This window comes from Gekko japonicus, unplaced genomic scaffold (assembly GCF_001447785.1).
Source record: "Gekko japonicus isolate JY-2015 unplaced genomic scaffold, Gekko_japonicus_V1.1 scaffold50, whole genome shotgun sequence".
NCBI lineage: Eukaryota > Metazoa > Chordata > Lepidosauria > Squamata > Gekkonidae > Gekko > Gekko japonicus.
Window position 1 is genome coordinate 1,760,301 of NW_015164666.1, and position 27,250 is coordinate 1,787,550.

Below are 27,250 nucleotides of genomic sequence, written 5' to 3' on the forward strand. Positions count from 1 at the left end.
AGTCAAACTTTGGGGACTCACCCGTGCACCAGAGGGCCAAGGCAGCAGGAGGCAAGAAGCCTGGGCGAGCTGGGCTCCTCCATGCCTGGCAGAAGATGAGGTGCAGAGGCGAGAGGTGGGCAAGCAGAAGAGGCACTCAGCCAGCCGCACAAGTTGCGTGCAAAGAAACTCCTGGTGCCCCAAGCTTCAGGGCTGCCTCGTTAAAGGAGTGTGGAGGCCAGACTTGCAAATGAGAAAAAGCAAGCTCAGGGTTCGTGGGTCGCATTTTGGGCTGTGGAAGAGGAACCGGCTCCATTCCTGGAGTTCTCTCAAGTTCCTGCGCTTTTGGTTTTGTTTTTTGCCAATCCGCCTCCCAAGACTGCTCCAGGTGCTCCGGCCTGAGGGCTGCTGGGGCTTCCCGCAGTTCGGCCCCATTATATCCTATGGGTCATTGAAGTCAATGGCGAAAACATAGGGTATATTCTGGGGGCTGGAGGGGAGGGGGTTTGAGGGAGAGGCCCCAAAATCGCAGGGTAGTTGCTGGAGCCTCTCCCCAAGATACCCGCCATGTTTCAGTAACATTGAACCAGGGGGTCCAATTCTACAGTCCCCCAAACAGGTTGCCCCATCCCCTCCATTGTTCTCTATGGTGGGAAAAAAGTTACCTTTTTCCCACCATAGAGAACAATGGAGGGAATAGGCCGTCATCGCATATGGTGGAAGAGCCACACTCAAGGGGCCAAAGAGCCACATGTGGCTCTAGAGCCGCAGTTTGCCTACCACCGGTCTAAGTAATTGGTTGACAGCAGTCCATCTTGACAGCTGAAGATCTAGATTCAGCTTAGATCAGTTAGACCAATTGACTGATCCCTTGGATTGGTCAGCCAACTAGGGAACTGACAGCTGAGCTAGTATAAAGGCAGGAGTGAGGAACAAAAAAGGATATATACATAGAGAAGAGCTTTGGATGAAGAGGAACAGTCTGTGTCATGTCAGGAAGAGCTCGTGAACTTGGAAGGAGAGGTCTTCACTTCCTTCAGTACTTCTACTCCTGCATCAATGCTGCTGGGAAGACTACTGCTCAGGGTCAGTGTCTGGAGGCTGGTCAGTCAGGTTTCTTATTTTGTCTTTGTTTCATTGTACACACCTTTCCCCTACTTGTATGTTTTTATATGTGTTATCCTTTTGTAAATAAATTTCTAATTCTGTTTTTATACAACTGGAGTAAGTTATTGGCCCAGAACCCAGGTTTATTATTTATTCCAGTGCCACAGAACTATGGTACCGAAGGGGTTATTGAACACACCCAAATTCCTTTTTTCCCCTGTCACCTTGGCCAATAAACATTGGGGGGGGGACACCCCAATGTTGTGACACACATCTTTTTATTATGGTGTACTGACAGAGATATTCAACTGCTGACTTTTAAAATGCAAACTGAAAAGGCCCCAGTGGCCTGGGGGAAGGGGAGATGGTTGCTGCTGGGGGAACTGGGGCAGGGAAGCCTGCCATGTGGAAGCCTTGGTGCTGCTGTAGTGTATCATTAGCCACACCAGCAATGGGAAGCTATTCTAGAAGCCACTACATATATAAAAGGACAAATGTGGCCCAGAGCAGAGAGAGGGGGAGAGAGAGGAAGGCCAGAGAGCACTAAGGAGTCATGGAAATCAAAAGAAGTTGTACATTCATGCAACATCCACCCGGATGTCACCCATAAAAATCTGGCCATGGGTTTGGAGCCTGTGATGGGATGGTTAAAAAAGAGCAGGCTGAAACTGAATCTGACAAAGGTGGAGGTTCTGTGGCTGGGGGGGGAAGGGCTGCAGGGCTCGAGTTCCGCTTACCGGCTCTTGACAGGGCGCCATTAACACCGGCACAGTCTGTCAAGAGCCTGGGTGTGATCCTGGATGCCTCCCTTAATATGGAGGCCCAGGTCACACACACAGCCAGGCTGGCACTTTTTCATCTACACCAAGCCTGGCAGCTGACCCCTTTCCTGTCGTGCTCTGACCCAGCCACAGTAATCCATGCGATGGTCACCTCTAGGCTAGACTACTGTAACTCGCTCTACGCTGGCTTGCCCTTGAGACTGACCTGGAAGCTCCAACTGATCCAGAATGTGGCAGTGCACGTCCTAACAGGAACACCACAGACTGTGCATATTCGACCTGTGCTGCACCAGCTGCACTGGCCTCCAGTGGCGCACCAAGTCAAGTTCAAGGCTCTGGTTCTGACCTACAAGGCCTTGAGTGGTCTGGGACCGATGTATCTGCGGGACCGCCTCCTCTGTTATACCCCCGGGAGAGCATTATGCTCTTCACAGAACAACTTGCTGGTGGTCCCTGGCCCCAGAGAGAGATCTGGCTGTCCTCGACCAGCACCAGAGTTTTCCAGGCCTGGCCCCAACCTGGCGGAACTCTCTGCTAAAACACATCAGGGCCCTGCGGGATCTTATGCAAGGCAGAAGTGTTCTGCCAGGCATTTGGTTGAGAACAGTAACGGTTAAACATCATGGCTCGCACTGTACTTGGACTCCTACCCCTTATAGAGCTTACTCCCCCCACCCCTGAATGTGTGAAGCACCCACAGACCAGACACGGGAAGGATCTACAAAATTTTCACCACTTGTTTTTAAGTATTGTATGTTTGCTGGGCTTGGTTTTATGCTTATGTTTTTATGCTTTCAGAACTCTGTACATCACCTAGAGCCAAACAACTGTGGGGATAGGCAATTAATAAATGGAAATAAACAAATGAAATTGGCTTGACCATTGTGGGAAACCAGCCCATAGATACACAAATGGTTTTGCACAGCCATGACAATTTTTTTCTTCAAAACGTCAAATCTGTCAGTCCCCCCCTTACCTCCATAAGATCAATATGTGGAAAAACAAAAATATCTTTTATTAAACAGATGTACAATACAAGTAATCAACAAATAAAACTATATAACAGACATTTATATGTTTATTTAGCAAAATTTATTTTTTTCTTCAAGAATACCATAATAAACTAGTTCTTCAGTTCATTCTACTTTTCAAATAGCCAGGATTTAAAAAATTAGTCCCATGATTGTCACACACCAGAGTGACACATTCAATACTTTTAGAAACAATAATATTTATTGTACCAAGAGTTGTTTGATACTGTGGGAACTTTGATGTCCGAGAGATCAAAGGTCTATCTGTCAACTCTTCCCAACATGGCTTCCCACAGAAAGACAGGAACTTCTATCCAGAACCCACTCTATGGACCCAACACATATGCAAGCATACCTATACCCTGTCCCTATAACCCCACGAGTATTCCTGTCATACGACCCTCTCTCCAAGATGCAATCTTGCCTTCTTCAGACAAGCTACCGTCTGGTTCTCCATCTGGTATATCACTTCATCACTCAGCATTTGATGACTGCCAGCCAAAGTCCATTGAAAAGAAGAAGAGGAGGAGATTGGATTTATACCCTGCCCTTCACTACCCGAAGATGTCTCAGAGCGGTTTACAAACTCCTTTCCCTCCCCACAACAGACACCCTGTGAGGTAGGTGGGGCTGAGAGAACTCTGACAGAAACTGCTCTTTTTCAAGAACAGCTGTGCCAGAATTATGGCTTGCCCAAGGTCATCCAGCCAGGTGCAAGTGGAGGAGTGGGGAATCAAACCCGGTTCTCCCAGATTAGAGTCCACGAATTTAACCACTACACCAAACTGGCTCCTGAAGATGCTATGAAAGTTCTACCTGTGATGATAGATCAATGATGGCTAGCACAGCTAGAGAAGCCATCAGCTGACCTGGCACTGAGCAAATTACACTGAAGTTTTTGTTCGTCCCTTTCACAGACTATACAAGTCAAGAAGGGGAATAGAGGGATTATTGGTGGCGGCCTCTTGGGTCACAGTTTAACATTTAAAGATAGGAACACCCACGATGGAGGACATTGCTTTTTGTTAGCCATAACTGGCTTTCTACCACATGCTAGAAGGAGGAACAGGATTTAATAGGGAGTGGGGGTAGAGTGGGGCAGAACAAATATCTGCCGTCTTCTCTTTGGGTGGTGGCTGATAGAAAACATTTCATTTTAATCACAGTGCCAACAATTTAATGAAGACAAGAGGTGACAAAAGAATCTGCAGCACTCTTTGTCAACAACTCTCTTCATATAACCATCTTTGGGTTTATGGAAGGGATGAAACTCATCCACCAGTTAAAATCTTCATTCCATGTGTCAACAGCCAGACAGGTGGCTGTTAAAACATACAAACATAAAATTAGGAAACAACTCTTAAAAGGCAGGAATTTTACATTTGAATAAGAAATGCAATGCCACACACTGAGTTCAGAACAAAGACGCATGACATTCATTCGCAGGCCATATCCCAACTTGACCCATGTCTAGATGGGACTTTGTTCTCTGAGAAATGTGTCCAATGCCCATTATCTTTTACCTTCCCTGACTGCAAGGATTCAGTCATTCCGCAGCTGTTTCCTGGAATGTGTCAGAAAAGGAACAAAACAAGCTCAGTCCGTTAGGGTCACTCTGTAACACAGACATATATACTCATTAAAAGGTCAAGAAACTCCTGGTCTTTTAGCTAGCACTGTGACTGAGAACAAGAGGAATACAGCCACAATAATATACAGCTGTCAATGAGCAAGACTGCATAGAGACATCTTTGGCCATGTAGACTCTTGGCCTTCTGAAACCAGGTCAGCTGCATTGCAAGCATGACAAGGAAAATAACTATATTCAAAATGAGGAAAAGTCGGGTGTACGATGCCGACACTGAAGGAGCACTGCTTCGAGCAGTAGCCAACATCTGCGCCAGGCCAGATTGTCCTTTGATCAACATATTGTTTTTATGCTCCCTATAGGTAATATCTGCAAAATCGAGAAGATCTTTCATCTCCTCTTCTTCATCCACAGGCAATTCTTTTTGGGCCAAAGTCTGTGCCTTTTGACGAACTTTTCTTTCGTTGACTTCAATTTGTGCAAAAATGTCAGGGCCAGCATCAACAAACCCTTTAGCCACCTTCCTGTTCCTCTTTCCCCTGCCTTGCTGCTGCTGTTGCTGAGAGATTGCAAATATCCTATCAATGGCTTCCTCTGTCTGTCTCTTATCTGAAAACTGCAGCAAGCGCTCAGCAGTCTTTCTGAAGCTGTCCGTGTTCCGTACGCGGGAAAGGATCTGCTTCTCCAGCTGCTGGAAGACAGGCTTGAAATGCTGTAGGTTTTGTTCCACTAACCCAACATAATCCCTTATCTCCGATGCTGCCGCGCTGCTAATGGCAGAGGTTCGCTCAAACAGAATTTTTTGGCGGTCTGCAATAACTTGTGCAAAGACTGAGTGGCTTTTATCCTCACCAGTCCACAAATAAGCAGCATAGGCATGCTCACCTGTTGTTATGAAAACATCCAGTTGCTGAGAATTCCCATGGACATTAAAGCTTTGGACATCTAAGGAAGGTCCAATGAAGAGGTACACAGCTCTGGTGATGGGGCTTCGCAGATGAGTTGTAACATTCACATAGTTCGTTCCATTGTAAGGGTAGCCCCTGGGATACATTCTTGAGGCAACAACAGCTTTCTCACTGTTGCCAGTGTCATCCATCCAGTACATCTTGTATGTCCCGTCACGCTGCCTAATGAAGGCCCCGTGGACATCGTCAATAACAGTTTCTTCAAAAGGCACATCCACATTGTGAAAGAAGCTGGTTGCTACCTCCAAGGGACTGTCATCATGAAGATGAATCTGGTCCACTAATAAGAGGAGCTGAGGATGGAGAAGTAATAGGTTTCTTTGGAGGCTTTTCAGTCTTAGCTTGGGGTTGTAAGCACCCACTCCTTCACCCCTGATAAAGATAATCCCACCTCTTTCCATAGCAGCAACAACTCTTCCTTGGCAATCTGCAGCTAGATCATATTTATATTTCAACCATTTTGATGAACAGTCTTCTGTAACCTGCCCTTCCCATGGGTAAAAACAGCTCTTTGATGCAGCTGGAGCAAACATCAGCACATTGTTTAAAAATGTATACTTTGGTCCATACAGAGCTTCTGTTATGAAAGGCACACCATTGGGAGCAAAAGTAAAAGAGTTCTGATCAGGGTGCTCATGGCCGGCATTGAAGTTCCTCCAACCTTTGATCCATTCTTTGTACTTGTTCCGGTGAACAATATCAAATATTGCACGTCCTCCCAGCTTTCCTGATTTGAAGGAGAGAAAGGGTCTATTGACTTCAGCTGGCAGAGCACTTCCATATGTTACAACTCCCCAGTCCTCAAAATAATGCAGCTTTGGTATACCATAGTCCGGTGGAGGCATGGATCCCAGGCTGGCATCATACCTTTTTTTAAAAAGGGAGAAAAAAGAGAGTGATTTGATATCAGGACATTAAGGCTGGCATTAATCACCCATCTAGCCTTATTATGTTTTTTCAGAAACCAGTATTTAAGGACAGCACACTGACACAGATAGCAATACTAAAGGCATGAGTGGAAACAACTTGTACTATGGAAACTGTCATTCAACAGAAACTAGAATATATGTAACCACCCGGAATATGATGAGCAGAAATGGAACATAGACAGTTTTAGAGTGGGAACAGATTGAAAAATGGATGAAAGGACTGTGCAGAACAGAGTCTAACCCCCTAATGCCTAGCTTTCTAGTTTTCAGTAGATAATCCCAGGAGACAGAAAATAGAAAAGAAAGACTAGGAGAAGTTCAAAACATACCATGACCTATGAATAGAATTAGAGCATCTCTTAGAGAAGAAGGTTATTGTCATGCCAGTTGTCACTGGAGCCCTTGGAAGTCTCAAGTGCCTAGAAGTCTCAAGAAACACCTGGTTCTGGACATTCTGGGTGCTGAGCAAACAACACCAGCTCAGCTCCAGAAGACAGTGTTACTTGGATCAACAAGAATCCTGTGAAGATACAGCTGCAATTCCCAAGAACTTGGATGGATCTCGAATTGCAGAACACCATCTGTGGCAGAATGTGCCTGCTCTAGCCTGCAGGCCGTGTTTTGCCCTGCCCCTATAGGGGTTCCCAACTCCTGGAGGGGCTTTTCTTTCACTCTCAGGGTAGCCTGCCACCACCACCTGATTGTTGTAGGGATTTACCCACTGGGAGGATCAAGACCCCCCAGCTACTCTTCTCAGTTCTGAAACCTTGCCTCTGTGTCTCCTGCTGCCCAACACCTGGCTGCCATGGGGACAGTTTAATGCCTTGGGTGCCCTTGGAGTTACAGCTGCTTGCCAACTCCCTGGAGCCCCTTTTAAAATAGTGTGTCTGAAAGCTGGAGGTCTATGTGGTACAGAGAACCACTCCCAGCATCAACAGTTTAAATCATTTATTAAAAAGAAAATGTTTATAAGCATACGTTTAGCACAGCACCAGATATGAGCATGGGGGGAAAAAGAAATTGGGGGAAAAAATGCAAATCCTCTGTCCCTCTCGCTGTACATGTCCTATCTGATGGTAAAACAAGACTGGCTCTTTTAGCTTAGCTGTTCTAGTTATTTATAGACTTGCCATTACCTTGAAGCTTGCTCCCAGTCTCCCAGGCTAGCACGTGGTCAATATGGCTGCCTCAGGAGTTAAGGGTCCTTTGTCCTCTCATTGTCTGAGCATCCCAAAGAAAGAGAGCTATTTCCTGTTGCACTGAGATTTTATCATCACTGTCTTCCCTCCCACTTGACCCGGCCAGGTCAGAGAAGTGTTTCTTCCAGCCCCATCCTGGAGATTTATCCCTGGAGTTGTTATAGCCCCCAGTCCTCCAAACTCTGTTCCCTGCCTATAGAAGGAGGGGAAAGAAGGGAAAGGCTTAGATATCCCATTGTCTTTCCTGCTAGAGCCATTAGCATTTGTATGAAGGTAGGCTGAGGTACAATCGAACTGACTTCAGATTTCTTGTTAAGGTGTATAGAATAAAAATGCTACAGTATTACATATAAAATGACAGATGACCATAGCCTGCTTAGTTTGCATGTTTCATACCAGAGAAATTCAGTGTGAAGAGTACACCAACGTTGACCTTTGGATGGTGTTCCTGGGCCTTCCAGCACACGATTCCTCCTGATCTGATCTGCTAACCAGTTTCCACTTCCATTGCGCATAACAAATTTGTCTAGGAATACCAGTTGGCTTTCTGGTCCATAAAACCAGTTGTAGTTTGAGTCTGCAATAGCAACAGTCCTTTGGAATCCTATGAGGAAAAGTAAAACACAAACACACACATATAAATTACCTAGTATTGTATATTTACATATACAAGTAGGGGTGTGTGCTCAGTATATAAGAAGCCAAATAAATACTCGAAAAAACCCTTAATGGTATTTTTTGGGTATTTATTCAGTCAAATCAGATTCTCTGATCTGGTTAAGAACATAACAGAAGCCAATGTTGGATCAGGCCAAAGGCCCATCCAGTCCAACACTCTGTCACACAGTGGCTAAAAATACCAGTTGCCATCAGGAGGTCCACCAGTGGGGCCAGGACACTAGAAACCCTCCCACTCTTGACCCCCCCCCCAAAGCACCAAGAATACAGAGCATCACTTGCCCCAGAGTCCCTATTCATACCTTGTGGCTAATAGCCACTGATGGACCTCTGCTCGATATATTTATCTAATTCCCTCATGAAGCCGTCCATGCTTGTAGCCACCGCCACCTCCTGTGGCAGTGAATTCCATGTGTTAATCACTCTTTGGGTGAAGAAGTACTTCCTTTTATCCGTTCTAACCTGACCACTCAGTAATTTCATTGAGGGCCCATGAGTTCTTGTATTGTGAGAAAGGGAGAAAAGTACCTCTTTCTCTACCTGCTCTACCCCATGCATAATCTTATAAACCTCGATCATCTCACCCCTCAGCTGTCGTTTCTCCAAGCTAAAGAACCCCAAGTGCTTTAACCCTTCTTCATAGGGAAAGTGTTCCAACCCTTTTATCATTCTAGTTGCCATTTTCTGCACTTTTTCCAATGCTATAACATCCTTTTTAAGGTGTGGTGACCAGAACTGTACATAATATTCCAAATGAGGTCGCACCATTGATTTATATAGGGGCATTATGATATTGGCTGATCTGTTTTCAATTCCCTTCCTAATAATCCCCAGCATAGCATTGGCCTTTTTTATTGGCTACCAATCTTGCTGAAACTGAATAAAAGCCAATATTATTCAGCCTCAGCTTCACTTGCTGAAGCAGCACAAGTTCACCCACCTTCTCAGTGAATTCGTGCCACTTCCAGGTTCCTCATGCACAGCTTGGCTTTGCAAAAGCCATTTAAAAGAAGAGTTCCCTTTAAATGGCTTTTGCAAAGCCAAGCCATGTGTGTCTCAGTTGTGTTGCCTCTGTGGTGCGACTCTGCGAGTCAAGCATAAAGTTTAAATGCTACTCACAGAGTCGCACTGCGGGGGTGGCATAACTCAGCAAATCACACATATGGCTCAACTTTGCAAAAGCCATCTAAAGGGAACTTTCCATTTAAATAGCTTTTACAAAGCCAAGCTGCACATGAGGAACCCAGAAGCGGCATGAGTTCACCCAACTTCCAGGTGAACTTGAGCCACTTCCATTATTCCCTATGGGGACCATTTTTGCACACCCTTATATACAAGAGAGTTGTCCCATTACAGTTAAAAGCAATTCAAAGGACCTAAACAATTTCAAAACTCCAGTTGTGTTCTTGAATAATGTCATATTTTGCTCTATGGTAGATATTCAGCATAAGAATTTAATATAATTTTCTCTTCCTGAACTTCAAACCAAGAATACTTGTAACAGGATTTCAGTTAAGAACAATTGTTCAGTTCAGTGAACTACATAGGGCTGCCAAGCCGCAGCGGGGGATCCGTGCGTCTTCACAGGATCCCTGCCGCGGGGGACAGCGATACGCATTGCACCGCCATCGCCAGGATGTGACGCTACACGTCGCTCTGGCAACGGGACTCCGAACAGCCCCGTTGCCAGAGCAACGCGTAGCGTCACATCCTGGCGACGGCGGTGCAACGCGTATCGCTGTCCCCCGCGGCAGGGATCCTGTGAAGACGCACAGATCCCCCGCTGCGGCTTGGCAGCCCTAGAACTACAGTTTAAGGAAAATCCTGCTAATGATTGTAGTAGGAAAGGCCAATCTGCATACTTAATTACTTTTTCTGCATAAAGTAATTGTAACCTCTTGCTGGACTGATTTGTAGAACACTTCTTGTGATGTCAGTTTAAGGCCATACGAGACTTAAAATGGGCCCTGGTTCAATCAGATTGTAACACAGATGTAAAACCTAGATTTGCATTACAAAACCTTGGCAGAATGATCGTTAGGGTATTACAAATGCTTCTTCTCCACTTTCTCTTTGGTGTGAGCAATAATAAGATGTTAACATAATCTGCCACAGCAAGAGAGGATTACAGAGATTTAAACCTCCCCCCCCCCACACACACACATTTCTACAGTTTGGTCTCTGTTGATTTATTGAGTCATTGAGTTTTCCAGGTGCTCAGCTAATTGCCAGAGAGCACAGTGCCTACAAATCCTGACTTAACCAACATGATTTAGTTTCCCTTCTTTTGACCTCATACATGGATTGGGAAAAATACTTCACTATCTATCTCAGTAATCCTTTGACATGTGGTCACCAGAAGAAACACATACATCTGCTTCACAGGATTTTTTCCCCATTTTATAATGCTATAAATTCTGGCTGAGATACAAAGAGCTACTTTAGGAGCACTTAAGTACTGACACACTCTCAGTTGGATTTTTTTTTTAAAAAAAACAACCCTCTTTGAACAATGACATCCATGCTACACTACAAACTGATTCTGAAGTGACCCTCATCTTCAAAAATAAATTGCTATTTGGCATAGAGGATTACAAGGTCTGACAAACATAAATCTAAAGTCCTACAGATACCTAGCCCTGACTGGACAGAACGGAGGAATATAAATAAATAAACAATTATGCTGATCTTTAGTTCTTAACAATATATGGCTCCAACCTCAAACTGCCTTTAATGGTCTGAATATGAAGGCATTTTTGTAACCTTTAAACATTTTAAGAAGCTTTTCATGCACTGTGAGAATTTTACACATTATGTTCTTTTTTGTGGCAAACCCCCTTCCACCAATATTTTGCTAGAAAGGGAAGAAGAATATTTAGAAAAACAAATTTAAAAGAAACTTTATATAATATACTGATAAAAATGAGTGCCATGTAATTTGGAATATAGTTATTCCTAATAGTTTAAAATAATAAAGCTAACTTTTCCATATTGTGGCTGAACTTGTTTCTGAACAACTATAATATTATTCTACTCAAAGCCGATATATCATGGTGGAAGGATTTAGTGGAAACTGTATTTACCCAGATAAATGTGACAGGAGTTATGCCACTCACTCGGAGACATGTTATCATAATATCAGTTCATAAGTAGGGAGACAAAGCGGACCCATCCGACTACAGGCCAATCAGCCTTTTATCTGTCCCTTTATTACCATCTCGCAGACTGGTTGGAGATGAATAAAATCCCGGGAAAGGAACAGGCCAGTTTTAGTTGAGGGGCTGGTACAGATGATCATATTCTGACATTATAGTTCTTAATAAATATGTACTTGCTTGTGCTTTCATGGATTTGAAGGCAGCTTTTGATACCATACCCCATGCCTGACTGTGGCACAAGCTAAAACCAACATCTACTGACAAGAAACTGTTGGCTTTGATTGAAATTCTGTATTCTAATCCCACTGCGCAAGTCTGCTATGGGTTAGATAGACACCTTTCCAATATAATTTCCCTACGGCAAGGAGTGCGTCAGGGATGTGTGCTGGCCCCTTTATTGGATCATTATTTTTTTGGGGGGGAAATCTCATGTACATCACAAGTGGAAAATACATGGTAATGATATTATGCAAACTTCTCTTTTGGCTGGCTGTTATTCGCATACTCCAAAAGAGCTATGCGTCTGCATTTGTGGCTTGCCAGAGGTGGAGAATTTTCCTCACTACATGCTTTACTGTCCGCTTTACAGCACTCCAAGAGAGAAATTTTTAGCAGGAATTCTATCGGTTATGCAAGCATACCCAGAAACTGAGAAGATTGTGTTCTTTCAGATAATGATGCTTATCTATCCTGGCCCCGGTCACACAAGAGGATTTGGGCCGGGAGAGGGACGGATCGGGGGCGGAGCAAACGGGCGTGATCCCACTGCAACATCTGGGAAGCGTTGCGCGCCCGTCCCCAATCTGGCCCTTCCAACGATAATCCGCACCAAAAAAGAACCACCTACCAAGGTGGTTCTTTTCGAAAGGCCACATCAAAGCTGACCGTGGGATCGCCGGCGCGTTCTTCCGCCGGCGCATCCCTGGCTCCTGGCCGAACTGCGCATGCTCAGACATGCGCAGTTCGGCAGCCTCCCGTGGCTTCCTCCCTGGTCTCCCCGGCATCTGATCGTGCCAGGGAGCAATTACACAGCGGCTCACGGGATCTGTATGATCCCGCCACTGCGTGCCTACTTTGGTGCGGCTTTTAAAAGCCGCACCTTGCCCGTCCTTTTTCCTCCTCGTGTGGCAGGGACCCCTATAGAGTTTCCTTGTTTGCTTTAGCAGCATCTAAGATTAGATCTAAGGGGCAGGCTACCTGATGGTGATTAAACCCATTTTATTTTCCTTTTATTACTGACTAGTAGTTAATTTTAACCCAGATATTAACGGTGCTTTTTAACTTTTATGATTGCTCTGTTGCATTCTGTATTTTGTAATGGCCAATGGCTCAGTACAATAAACCACTTTGGACAAGCTTTGGTAATGATATTGAGGAGGTCTTCTACTTTAAATACTCATGGGTTTGGTTTGACAAGAGATTAACTTGGTCAGTGTAAGATGCTCATATTAAAAGATTGGCTACAGTGGCATCAAATATTATCTGTTTCTTTTATTCATCTGAGACTCCGTATATCCCAGCTGCTTTCAAACTGTTTACTGTCAAGATGGTTGAACAAAGCTTATATGGGGCTGGTATCTGGATTGAAAAAATAGGGGAGTCCTTGGATTCAATTCTTCTTAAATTCCAGTGTTCCATCAGTGGAACTCTGAATTGTGTAGCAGAAGTAGCCCTCCAAGCTGAATTGGGACAACCATCTCTTGAAGCTCAGGCTTGGTTGAAGGCTTTTCCCCTTAAAGTTAAAATTATACACTTCAACATCCAAGAGGGCCACCTTGGCTTAGTTAGAGAGGACTCTTATGTTTCCCACTCAGATAAACTTGTTGAGCAATGACTACAGCTCCTCAATCTTTCCTTGGACTCCCTTTACGCAGTTACCAGACAGAAAGCCATAAGAACAGTTAGGAAACATCTATTTAAGTGCAATTATAACAGTACAGTCTGTAGAGCACAACATATCTGTTCTACTCAATTTGTTGGTATTCTTCCACCTGGAGGACTTCCTGATTACTGCTAATATTTGATTGTTCCTCACTATAGGTGTGCCTTTATGTTGGCACACCTTAATGCCCTAGCATCTAGACTTTTGCAGGGGAGTATGCGATTGTGGTGCAGATAGTGTAGACACCCTGTATTATGTGATTTTTGAATATAATTACTTTTCTGAGCCTAGAAATCTTTTCATTCTTCCTTTGCTCCAAAATATAGATCAAATGGAGACATTACCTCTTTTATTAGCAGATAATAGCAGACCTATCACTCTCATAGCTGTGAAATCTTATGCATCTGTGATAGATTTCTGCAGCTGTTCAAATGGGGTCTAGCTTTTCCTATATTTTAGTAATCTGCTTACAACTAATAAGAAGCAGTATGAGGTAGACTGCAGACTTATACTATTCATTCACAATATATAGAAGGGAAACAATGCTACTATTTTAATATAGTCTAGATCCCCTTGATCCCAAGAATACAATCTGTAGGGGTGGATCCAGTGATCCACATCCGTCAGCATCTTCCACTGATAGATCTTTCCCTTGTTCCCTCCTCCAGCAGTCCTTTTTGATCCCAGGAAAACTGGTCCCCAGGGTTTTAGGACCTCTGGACTAACAGCTAGGTGAGATGATGGTGGGGGGAGAAGGTGCATTAAGGAAGGGGAAAGGGCTGAAGTCTTCTCATCTGTCAGAACAGCTGTGGTGATGGAAGGAGGGGGCCATTTTGCACCTTTATTCCTCCCCAGAACAGTTCCCCAACCAGCATGCAAGTCCTGTGACCCCTGGAATCAACTTTCCCAGGGTTGAACAGGATTGCAGAGAAGCAGGAAACAAGGGAAAGATCCATGCTGGAACCGACCCTGTCTGTTGTGCTTGTGGTATCATATCAATTTTGTCTGAAAGGTAATGCTGATGAACAGCCTAATACAATCCTTAAACACAGTTGAAGCTAGCATATATAAATGGAAAATTGTAACTTATTTGCTTCTACCCTCTAGAAAAGAAAAGTAATCTGAGTACTGATGGGTGCTATTGGGGACATGTCCTTTTCAGGTAGCCCAGGCTAGCCTAATCTCATTAGATCTTGGAAGCTAAGCAAGGTAGGCCCTGGTCAGTAATTGGGTGGGAGACCACCAAGGAATGCCAGGGTTGCCACAGAGAGGCAGGCAATGGCAAACCACCTCTGAACATCTCTTGCCTTGAAAACCCCACCGGGGGTCACCATAAGTCAGCTGTGACTTTGCAGGCACTTTACACTGACACACTGCAGACACATTCAGTATTCAGGAGTGCACGTGATGCTCCTACACTATGCACACCTTGCTGTCCATGACTGGCACTTGATAGTAGGTGGAGCAGAACAGCTAGATTTGAGTCCAGCAGAATCTCAGAGACCAAGAAGATATTTGGGATATAGGCTTTTGAGAGTCAAAGCTCCCTTTGTGAGATGATCTGATGAGGGGAAGCTTTGACTCTTGAAAGGTTATCCCCTGAAAATCTTACTGGTCTTTCAGGTGCTCCTGCTCTACTGCAGACCAAATACTAGGAGGAAAAGAGTGAGCATTTAATCTGGAGAAGCAGCCAGCTGCTGTGCATAAGGATCTTCCAGTTAAGGTCTTCACTAAAAATGTATTAGTAATTTTATTTTGAAATTAATTGATCTTAGCTACTGACCTGGTAATACTGTCCTGTACATAAATGCAAAATGTTGTTTAAGCCAGGGGTGTTTAAAATGGTTAATGTCAAAGTGCCTTTGGACAAGGAAGATGTACTGGAAAAGAGATCTGGTGGTATAACTGCCGTAAGCTACTCCTTCATAGAGGGATCCATCTGTCACTTCTTGTAGCAGAACTATGGACTTCTCCATAATTGCCAGGACTTGCTTGGTCCACACATATGCTTCCTGAAGATAACCTGATAGCAGAACAAAAGGGATAACATTCACAAAACTATGCCTAATAGTTACATTTTATCTTTTAAAACAAGGGTGCTGATAGATATACAGTATGTGGTTAGGGCTATGGGAAATGCATAAACATCCAACCGGATATTGAACAAACAATTGTGAATCATAAGTTTCACTGAGAGAACTCCAGACAAAGTACAAAGATCCAATCCATCCTTCCACACGAACACACAGTAATCTCGTGTTCTGAGTGGCCCTGGTGAAGAGAAGGCCAGTTGAATCTACATTAGCATGATCATTAGGACTGTGCCTGTTTCCAAATGCTCATGCCCAGCAAAGGCTGGAAGGAGAGAGGGAGGAGGGATAAGGGCTCAGTTGTGCCCTATATTTCAGCAGTCAGAAGATCAGTTCATGGAACTGTATGTGGCTCCTTACCTTTCCCCATGGCTTTGCAGAATAAATAACTCAAAATAAAGTAACTGCAACAATGGGACCCTCTCTCTCAAAGACAACAGAGCACAATTCCATCTGATACATACATACTATCTTATGAGTCATGAAAGAAAAAAAAACTATTCAAAATTTTTAATTACTTTTTCTACATTTCTGAAAATAGAAAAACCCACAGTGTGGGCCATTGTATAACATGCCAAAGGTCTCTCTCATAAAGCAATTGTATCTAGCATACTACTCATGGTTCAGAGTGTATTATTGGTTCTATATTGGCCCCAGTTTTGTCTTGTTTCCTTGGCTGTGTGATTACTGGGAGGTCTGTTTTGTTTGGATTTGGCCATTGTATAACATGCCTCAAACACCCCTTTGGCTATTTTTAACATACCACAGCATTTAGCCTGAAGAAGAATCCTATAATGCTGGATATTTGGTAGCGTTTTGGTCAGTCCTAAGAAATTATCCTACAGATATTTTGATTTTTTGTGTGTCAACACAGCTGCGAACATTTTCTATATATAGGCCAATTCACTTTAAAGCTTTATATTTCTAGACTTTTTCCCATTAGAAAATCATAGATTATGCAAAAATTATCTCAAAGTCAATTTCTCATGGAAGTTCATAGCAGTGTGAAAAATGCTTGTAGTGTTTTGTACACAATACAGAAAATTAATTGGTTTGTTTTTTGTCAGTCTGTCAAGATAAAAAACAAATATATTATTTATCTTATTTATACTTATAGTATTACAGTGTAGTATTATAGTAAGAGGAAGATAATAAGATAATGTTTAAAAATAAATATCTTTATATTTATTATCTTATTATCTTCCTCTTATTGCAAGTCTTGCATTTGAGACGAAATTCAGGAAAATTATGCCCACCAGCATCTTTTGAAATTGACTTGGCCAGCTTCTGCTTCTCTTCAGAATTCAGGATACTAGAAAGAACAATGTATTGACGAATAAAAGCTGCCACATTATAGGCCACAAGAGGAGATCTTTGACAAAAATGAACCAGGGTCCTGTTCACATGGAGCATTTGCCACGTTAAAGATACGGATGATAGGCGGATTTTCTGGGCACGATCACACTGCAACATCTGGGAAGCGTAGTGCTCCCATGGCTAACCCGTGGCTTCCTGGCAAAGATGCGGAGTAAAAAACTAGTACATACGATGTACTGGTTTCTGGACAACACGGGGCAAGGGCGGGCATCTGATCGCGTTTCCCCTGGAATCCCGTAGCATCCAGCGCCCGCCCATGTCCCCTTGCAAGCCAGATTATTTTTTTTAAGTCCCCACAGGATGCGCACAAACGATCATGCACATGCGCAAACTTTGGTGAGACAAACAAAAAACCCCGTTTGCCACAGAAGCGGCGCGGCGCGATTGCCGGTGTAAACGCGCCGTGCTGCTTCTTTGCCATGCTGCAGACTAGCCGTCTGATTGACACCTAACACCTAACCACGGGACCTCGACAGGACGTCTGATCGGGCTGCCATGCGTTACTTTGTTCCGGGGCAAACAGCCACGCTTCCACCCCGCATTTTCCGGCCCGTGTGACCGGGGCCCAGGTAGAGCTGCTGCTTCTTTTCTGTAAACCTTTTTCTGAATGTGGTAGTGCTAAGAGCAGTATTTCCTGGCCATGAATATACCCACCTTAGGTCCTGGGATGCCTAGAGGAAAGATGATTATATAAACACTAAGTAAATAAATATTAAATAAAGCAGTAGACTGGAGTTGTATGTGACATCTGACAGCTTTCCTTCATCAATCGCCAGAAACAGCATCCCTATATAAAAATCGTTTTTCATCTTGTTTTTGTTTATCTGCTTGTCTGGGTTGCCTAAGCCGCTGCACAGAAAAGCTTTCTTTGGCTGCGGTCACACGGAACATTAGCCATGCGAGTCAGACGGAAGACATGCGGGTTTTCCGGGCGCGATCTCACCGGCACATCTGGGAAGTGTAGCACTCCCGTGGCTCAAACGAGGCTTCCTGCCGAAACCACGCGGCAAAAAACTAGTACCTCCGAGGTACTAGTTTCCGGAAACCGCGGGGCAAGGGCGGGCGTCTGATCGCGTTTCCGGTGGCATCCGGCGCCCGCCCATGTTCCCTGGCGAAAAAGTTTTTTTTGTCTTCAAGTCTTTGTGGATGCGCAAAAGCACACAACGGAGCATGCGCAGTCATGGTGTAAACAAAAAAAACCTTCCAGTTTGCCGCACCGCGCACTTCGTTTTTGCGCGCCGGGATTGTCCTGCCATCGGCACCTCTCCTTTCCCACGGAACCTCCACAGTACCTCCACGGGAGGTCTGATCAGGTAACCGCGCCTTAGTTTGCCCCGGGGCAAACTGCCACACTCCCCCCCCGCCGTTTCCTGCCCGTGTGACCGGGACCTTTGTTTAGAAAAAATGGCTGAATTATTCATGTCCCTTAGCTTCTTTTAGGCTGCGATCATACATACAAAGACTCGACATAGGTGCGAATGTCGGGCAGATTTAAAGGGCGCAATCAGACAACAACAACTGGAAGCACCCCGCAGCCATCGGCAACCCGTTTAGCTCCACCGCAGAAGCAAAGTTAAAAGACACCGGGGAAAACCCGGTAGTAAACGGGTTGTGACGGGCCACGGACAGACTTTCCCATGTCCGATCACTCCAGTGCGCTCACATGGTGCCGGGATGGTCTGATCAGGCCATCCCGACTCCGTGTCATTGTTCCCCCCCTTCGCAGTATGCGCATCATCGCAAACTCCACAGGGAGCCCTCAGTGCGGAAGTGCGATTCATTGATCCCTCGTTTAAGTGCATGGGAAACACATGACACAAAAAACCCCGACTCACCCGCAGTCGCATCTGATCACACACTGACGGTCTGCGCCCGCAGTTTCAAAGGGAGGTGTGATCATGCAACTGTGGGTTAAATTCCTCCGGAGGAAATAGCCTCGCTTCCCCCCCCATTTTATCTGGTGTGTGTGAACCGCACCCATAGTTTCCTTTGTTCTCCCTCCTTATGGTTCTGGCCGCCTGGTATATTTGTAGACAGACAGGGCACTATGGCTTACATATGCTGTAGTAATAGTAGTAATCACATGTATTTGGGGCCTATAAAACCTAGTTGGCAATGAGCAAATAGAAACAAATTATGGCAATTTAAAAATACCATAGTAGGGAAAAATTGCACACAAAAAGACATTTTTAGACAGATGTAAAAGTAGGCTAATAGCAGATGCCTTGGAGTCAAAATGGGGGCATTGGAGTGCTGGATTCCAAGACAATATACTAGCCCCCCTCCTGTAACATAGAAGATATACTATTGTCCCTTAACTAGGGTTGCCAGGTCTCACTTCTGTGCTGGTGAGAGGATCTTGGCCTTCCCCTGGAAGTGACGTCATTGCACTGCGCATTCTACAGGATGTGACATTTTAGCCGAATGCCAGAGTGTCCCCTGCTTAACATGCTTGGTGTGATGATGTCACCTCCGGGTGATGTCATTGCACCAGGGACGTCAGGGGTGGCGAGGCTTTTCTGGGTTGGGGCTCCCCCTGCCTGCCAGCTGGCTGGCAGTGGATTTGGGGCCCTGAAATTGGGGGGTTGGCAGCCCTACCCCTAACCCAAACCCTGAAACTTATCTTCATATGGAGAAAGCAGGGAGGCAGGCAAAAAGAGGAAATGATGGAAGATTTCAACCGCTTTCAGCTAGAATGAGTGAACAAGAGAGAAAGTAAACCATGCTTATATTATGAGTGGCACCCAAGCTCTGGTGTGAAATGTGTGTGCTGAATTTGCCGGCAGCAGGAGTGACTGTGCTGTCCTTTCTTTAATGGTTGTCGACTCATTTGCCCTAAGGACCATGCTGTCAAATGCAACATACTATCCAGAATGTCTGATCATATTTAAATGGGGGGGGGGACTTTTCGAAAATGACAAATACTTGGTGGTTATTTAAAACCACTTTAAGAGAAAGTCAAGACAAAATGTATGACACACCATGAAAAACTAAAAAGTCCATGAAAATATCAGCATAATTAAGCTAACTCAAGAAAGCTATAAAATGCAAGAAGGGTTTGTATAAAAAGTGAAAGTCTTGTTTATATAGAAAATACCAAGAAGTGCAAGCCTGGAAAAATGAAGATAAATTGACAGGGAGGCAAATAATGTGAGAGAAAACCAGATAACATTAAAACAAACAATGAAAATATTTATATATATCTGAAGCAGGAACTCAACCAGGGAGGCAGTTAAATGAGGAGTCTAAAGACAGCTAAAAGGTGGAGATTTTGCAAAGTAGCTAATTTCTGTCAGCCTGCACCTGTTGGAACATGCCTAAATTGCTTTAAAAAAAAAAAAAGACTGAAGAGCTAAACCAAATAGATGTGAAAAGAAATTAAGTTCTAGGACCAAGTGATAAATTTTAAATTAATAAGTCACCATGTCTGGATGGCCCAGGCTAGCCTGACTTTGTCAGATCTTGGAAGCTATGCAGAATCAGACCTGGTTAGTATTTGGATGGGAGACCGCCAAGGAATTCCAGGGTCCCTATGCAGAGGAAGGCATTGGCAAACCACCCCTGTATGTATCTTGCCTTGAAAACCCTATGGGGCTGCTATGACTTCACAGCACTTCATACACACACATCTGGATGGCATAAACTCAGAATTTTAAGAGCTCAAATGTGAAATTGCTGATATTCTAATAAAAGCATGTGATGTTACTAAATCCATTTCCTTACCAGCCGATTGGAAGGTAGATAACATAATGAAAGTAATGGTCAGTATTACAATGCTTTTCTAGAAGTGTACAGTGTGGCCGGTTTTGAAATAATACATACAATACTTGGTTGCTGTATTTTCAAGAGAACTATAAAAGAATAACTACAATGATAAAAGGACTGGACCCCTTCCCTGTGAGGAAAGGCTGAAGTATTGAAGGCTTTTTAATTTAGAATATGACAGTTAATGACAGAAGTAGCTACAATTATACGGCGGAGAAAGTGGACAGAGACTACTGTTTTTCTCTCTCTCATAGCACTAGAATGAAATTTGTTGGCAGAGGATTGAGGGCAAACAAAAGCAGTTTAATACAATGCATAATGACTGGATACTATGAAATTTGGTGCTACGGGGTTTAGATGGTTTTATCAACCAAGTCACTGGTGGGGTGGATATTAGTGATTTTAACTAAATGCAATAAGGTGCAGAGGCCTCAAGAGTACCAACTGCTGGAGAACAGAGAAAGGCTGTTGTTTCATGCCCTGCTTGTTGGCTTCCCAGAAGCCTCCAGCTGGCTGCTACTGAAAGCAGTATGCTGGACCGCATGCACCATTGATCTGCTCTACTTACATTCTTTGGTTAATAGTCTGAAGATTAAGTAACATTCCATAAAGATGAAAATAAACCTAACAGCTGGCTGATTCAGTAACATTTCTCATTCTAATAAACAAAATCAATATGATTGGAACAGAGCTGTATTCTACTTCATGCAGGCCCCAACACACTATTCCATCTGGTTGCATTAAATGTGCATTAACATGTATCAAACAACTGTATTGATTACTGAGATATTATTTATAATGGGCAAACATGAGTGATTTAACTGTGGAAAGGCAAGGAACCTTCTTATCAGTCAGCACATACCTTGATTCATCAAAATCAGGCTTCCTGCCAACAGGGCCACGCAGTTGGTAGGCTGATGATTGTGTAGGTATTGAAAACCCCATCCACGCCTATATGATGCTTCATACATGTATCCTGAGGCATTGGCAATCACCTCAAGAAATCTCTCCTGCTGAGACTTGCTAAGGTAGTTGTACAAAAAATCATAGGCAGTGGCAAATCCAACCAAAGAGTGAGCAAGAGGGACCTCATCCCACGGGGCATCCTTTACTAACCTGTGAAAGACAAAGATATATTGTCAGCTTTTAATTTTATCTACATGTATTTTTTTTTAAAGAAGAAGAAACAAACTTGGATGATTTTATAACAGAAACAGATATTGATACACGGGCAATACACCATAGCTGCCAGTTACTTTCCAAAAGTAACTTCTCAGTATGATCAATAAATGGCTTTGAAAATCAGGAAACACCAGAGTTGACCTTGGTGGAAGTGATGTAAATCAGGAAAGAAAAAAAATGCAGATGCTCTGCTTTGATCGTTAAAGTTTATATGTAAAGGGGATCTCTGGATTGCAGCCTGTAATTCAGTTGCCTTGGAAGTATCACCTGTGTTGTGAAACACATATGAAGCTCTTGTGACTGCAGCCTGCCCCATTAATACAGCATATCTCTTGAAATAAAGGGGCAGCCGTTGTAGCAGAAGAACTCTGTGTGTATTTATTGGTCTCTGCTGCCCAGAAGAAAAAGAATCTCCATATCCCCTTTGACATGGCGATTATATAAATTTCACTGTCTATGTAGATAATAACACCTAGGTAAATGGGGTGTGCATATCAATGATAAAAAGTGTAGTAAAAATATTTGTGTGTTTTGTTAAAGTCGTGCTGGATTTTATCTCCATGTGTTCTAAAGTGTTTAGGCACTTAATACCTGGAATCTAAGGTGATAAGCTGTCTACTTAACAGTTTTATAGCTACAAAAAAAACTGGATATGATCCAGCAAAAATCAAGCATAATTAGTTTCAGTGGGAATGACATAAGCATGTGCTTAGCTGCACCTTCACCTATGGAAAGCAATGAGACGTAAGAGTAGTTACATTTTGCTGCATCGTGCTCAATGCACAGGAATAAGCACATGTGCAATGCCCAGTGCGAAAATGTCTTGGTGTGCCTATGCCACTATGCCAGGTTTCACATTGTACTTTGCCAATGACAGTATACCAGTGCATATAAATTACTTAATAAAGATGGAAACAGATATACACATGGCATGGGGAGGGGCAGCAAATCATAGAACAAAAGCTTTCCACAAATGATCGACTATTCCTCAGTTCATTTGTACACTGGGTCCACAATTTGTGTTACTTAACGGATGCATAAAACGTAGGAAGAATAATAATCTTTCAGTTCTATTCACATTTCAGATCAGCTGAATAACATACGGGGACTGTAAAAAATGCAAATAGTTTACATTTATGTAAAGCCTTTTAGGCGCTGGTTCTTTACAAATACCAGAGTCACAAAACAGGCCAACCTGCCAGTGACTATAATGAACTGCATGGGTTCATGTATTAAGACTGCGGAGTCACTTACTTGCCTGCAGAACACGGTACTGGATCACTAGTGTCAAGCTCAAAAGAACTGCAGTGAGCACAGCAAAACATTACCTCTACCAACGAAGGGGTTTTTGGAGGGTTTTGGGGGTTTTTTGCTTTGCTTTCTTTCTGTTATAAAAACGCACAGTACATCCATCCTTGGGTTAAACCTCTAAAAAAAATCAAATGGTAACTGGATCGGGTGTTTAATTGCAAGGAAAAAAAAATATTTATTTAAAACTCTTTCACCATGTCTTCCTATGCACTCAAAATATGCTATATCCATTTTAAGTTTATTTTACAGAAGGCAACATAATAAAAGTCAGCTCATGTTAGTATATCCTAGCTATACACAGAGATGCCCCACATTTTGTATGAATGACTGGCCACAGCCATCCTGTGTTTATTAAGAAGCAAATATTTCAGACCTCACTGTGTCCTCCCTAATAATTCCTGCATTTAGTGAGGCATTAGTTGCTTATTTTCTGTTCTTTCATTTTTCCAAAACTGTGAATCCACACAGGCACAGCATGTGAAGAGGGAACTGATGACCAGCACAGGAAAAAAATCACTTTTTTGTTCAACCCATCGGCAACAGAGATACCTGTGAGATTAGTCCCTTTGTAAGGTGGGAAAGGAGCTATGGCCTGAGCATACTTACACAAACTAGACACTTCTTCAGAATGTTAGTAGTAACAATATTTAATAAAAACGCCGGTAGACATGTATAATAGGAATATTTAAATAGACTGTTGTTCTGTCACACACTAAACAGCTGAATGGATGCACACCCATTTCCCAAGTTATCCATACACCTAAACCTGGAGGAGATAGACAGATAAGCAACAGGGGTGGGGGAGAGAGATATCTTTGTCGTTAGCGCAATTTGCACTTACCAAAAATGAATTCGCAAGACAGTCTCCTTCAGTCAAACAGCTTTATTTGAATACAGCTTGCAAGCGGCAGGTGTCCCTCACCGCCCAATAGGCACTGAGAGAACACGCCTGAATGAGGTCTGGGAGCTGATATTTATCCTGTCGCGGCGTGGTAAAAAAAATAAGAAACACCCTCTCCACCTCCCAGAACTGAGAGTCAGGAGTTACAACTTCCAATCACGATCGCCTAATCACTTCTGTTTTTTATTAGACAAGCCCACTACTTTCCCAAAAAGGGCATAATTCCTTTATGCCAAACATGGTATTAACCTTCTTTATTCTTTCCTAACCTTTTCTTCATAACCCACAACAGCCCACCGCAAATATCTTGAGACACAGATATTCTCGTAAAGGGATGGTCTTCTTGTAAAGAATGGACTTGTCTTCTCGTAAATCTGGACTTTCAGACCGCAAGATGTCCCATTTCATCAGGCCTGTCTTGGGCCATCATCTCTGCAACAGACTTGTTTATCAGAGTCAAATGTCAAGTTCCTCATTTCTTTTTGGCTGGTTAGCATATACACTAAGAATATAAAAATATGCAAGATTAAACATTGCAAAGCTTCTGCCTATCTTTATGTTTCAACTGCCCAACTGTTAATCATTCCACTGGATAGCCAGGTATCTTAGGTGCTTTTCTTGTCACCCAGATTGCTGATTGTAGCCAGGTTCTTCGAGACTGCTACATTGACAGAGGTCCATCAGTAGCTATTAGCCACAAGATATATATATATGGGCTCTGGGGCAAGTGATGCTCCATGTCTTCCTATGCACTCAAAATATGCTATATCCATTTTAAGTTTATTTTACAGAAGGCAACATAATAAAAGTCAGCTCATGTTAGTATATCCTAGCTATACACAGAGATGCCCCACATTTTGTATGAATGACTGGCCACAGCCATCCTGTGTTTATTAAGAAGCAAATATTTCAGACCTCACTGTGTCCTCCCTAATAATTCCTGCATTTAGTGAGGCATTAGTTGCTTATTTTCTGTTCTTTCATTTTTCCAAAACTGTGAATCCACACAGGCACAGCATGTGAAGAGGGAACTGATGACCAGCACAGGAAAAAAATCACTTTTTTGTTCAACCCATCGGCAACAGAGATACCTGTGAGATTAGTCCCTTTGTAAGGTGGGAAAGGAGCTATGGCCTGAGCATACTTACACAAACTAGACACTTCTTCAGAATGTTAGTAGTAACAATATTTAATAAAAACGCCGGTAGACATGTATAATAGGAATATTTAAATAGACTGTTGTTCTGTCACACACTAAACAGCTGAATGGATGCACACCCATTTCCCAAGTTATCCATACACCTAAACCTGGAGGAGATAGACAGATAAGCAACAGGGGTGGGGGAGAGAGATATCTTTATGAATACAGAGCAGCACGAATACAGAGCCATGTCAAAGCTCTGAGAAGTATTCTACTGCAGGCCACAGCCAGGGAAAGACAACACACCATGTTTTCAGATGGCTACTTCATGCATTATCGTAAAAGCTAATGTATGCAAAAGATTTTTGTATATCCACTTTTATCCTATAAATATATGAGGCAGCCACAAATTTGCTAAACAAATTTTGACGAGGAGAAACTGCAATGAAGCTTCCCTGCATCATCCAGACCAAAACAGAAAGGGACTCGCAATTTCCTATCAACATCATTCCCCTATTTAAAATCAAGTCTTCATTTGCTGTTTGTTTCAGCACTAGCAGCTTGAATCTTCTTCTCCCAGGCCTACAGCCTGTTCCACATCAAACCCACAAAAGAACAATCAAAACATTACTGCTAGTTTCTAACAGGTATAGCTCTGAAGTAATTTTTTAAAATATATAATTTCCCCAGGAACATTTTCATCTAACAATATTAAGCATTTCCAGATAAATTTTCTCCTCCCCACTATTTCCTCTTTTCCTTCTCTGAAAGCCTTGATAGGTTGTCCCCTTTCCTGTTTGCTTCCCAGCCATCAACCCACCTACCTTTATCTGCCCCATCTTCAGTTTTACCTCCTTCCCACTGGTAGCCTGGGAAAATTCTGGGTGGTTCTTGCTGGGCTAGACTCAGTTGCATGGTACCCAGTTGTGGTGTGCCAGCCATTGGGCCAGGCCCAGTTCCACAATGGGAAATCTCCAAGGACTTGTGTGTGTGTGGGGACTCACTTTCCCCTGTACCCCTCTTCCCAAGCTATTTTCTCTTTTCCTCCTCCTGACAGCTCCTATATCTTCACATTTCCCTGTTTCCTTCCTTCTTTCCTTCCCACCCACCTACCAATCTACCTTTTATCTGCCTCCATTTTCTGCTATATTTATTTACTTCATTTCGCCCCAATCGGGACCCAAAGCAGCTTACATCATTCTCCTCTCCTCCACTTTATCCTCTCAACAATCCTGTGAGGCTGGTTAGGCTGAGAACACATGACTTGCACAAGGTCACCCTGTGAGCTTTTACAGCAGAGGGGGGATTTGAATGTGGGTCTCCCATATTCTCTGAAAACCACACCGGCTTTTGTGCAGTGGCTGTTGTTGAATAGTACCAAGAAGCCAATCTTGGGTAAGTCACACAAGTTGGGTAGGAGCAAGTCGCCTGGGGGTTGCTGCTGGCCCCAGTCCCAGTGAATCCTCCCTTAAAGGTCACAACGGCCTTAGAATGGTCCCTTACCCCCTCCCCTGCCTAAGCCACTCTGAGACTCCTTTGGGTGAAGGGCAGGGTATAAAACCAACTCCTTTCCTTGCCAGAAATCAAGGTTGGAATGGTGACAACACTGTGGTGGTTGCTTAGCAACAGCCACTGAAGGCATTTGTTTTGTAAAGATACACGTGTTGCTTTTGTTATGTGGGGGTTTTAAAAACATTTTTTTAAAAAAAGATTTCAGATTGTTCTGCAAATTCTGGTCTTTCTCAGGTTTGCAGAAAGATCTGTTTTGTCTGTCCCTGGTCCCAATTCTCCAGATTTAAGTGCCCACAAATTTGGTCATGTTGATAATCAGATATATTGATAATAGTGCTTACTGAATTGCAACAATGTGACAGGAAGTCATGACATCCAAGTCAAATAATAGGAGAAGGAGCCAGAGTTGTTGGGGAGGGAGGGCTCTTGTATTGCAACTGTGCACAAGCACTTGAGGACATACTGACAGAATACAGTAATTTGGCTAGAGGGCAGAGATCTTCGTCAAACAGATCTTCACCTAACAGTTTAACACCAAGCAGCTTCGCTGGAGACCCATCACACAAACACACACAAAGAGAGAGAGAGAGAGAGAGAGAGAGAGAGAGAGAGAGAGAGAGAGAGAGCAGTACTCATTCATTATCGTGAATCATTCTAGTGATATGGAGCT

At 43.4% G+C, this 27,250-nt stretch overlaps 1 protein-coding gene across 1 annotated transcript in view; it reads right to left on the bottom strand.

Moving 5' to 3' along the window:
• Window positions 1–3,631: 3,631 nt before the first annotated feature.
• DSE (dermatan sulfate epimerase) overlaps window positions 3,632–27,250 on the bottom strand; it is a 55,374-nt gene continuing 31,755 nt past the window's right edge. Inside the window, exons 3-6 of the mRNA XM_015409068.1 lie at window positions 21,396–21,649; window positions 15,085–15,324; window positions 7,980–8,187; window positions 3,632–6,322 (exon numbers count right to left, since the gene is read on the bottom strand). Coding sequence (XP_015264554.1) covers window positions 4,570–6,322; window positions 7,980–8,187; window positions 15,085–15,324; window positions 21,396–21,649 — 2,455 coding nt within the window. The 3' untranslated portion in view covers window positions 3,632–4,569. The remainder of the gene's footprint in view (window positions 6,323–7,979; window positions 8,188–15,084; window positions 15,325–21,395; window positions 21,650–27,250) is intronic.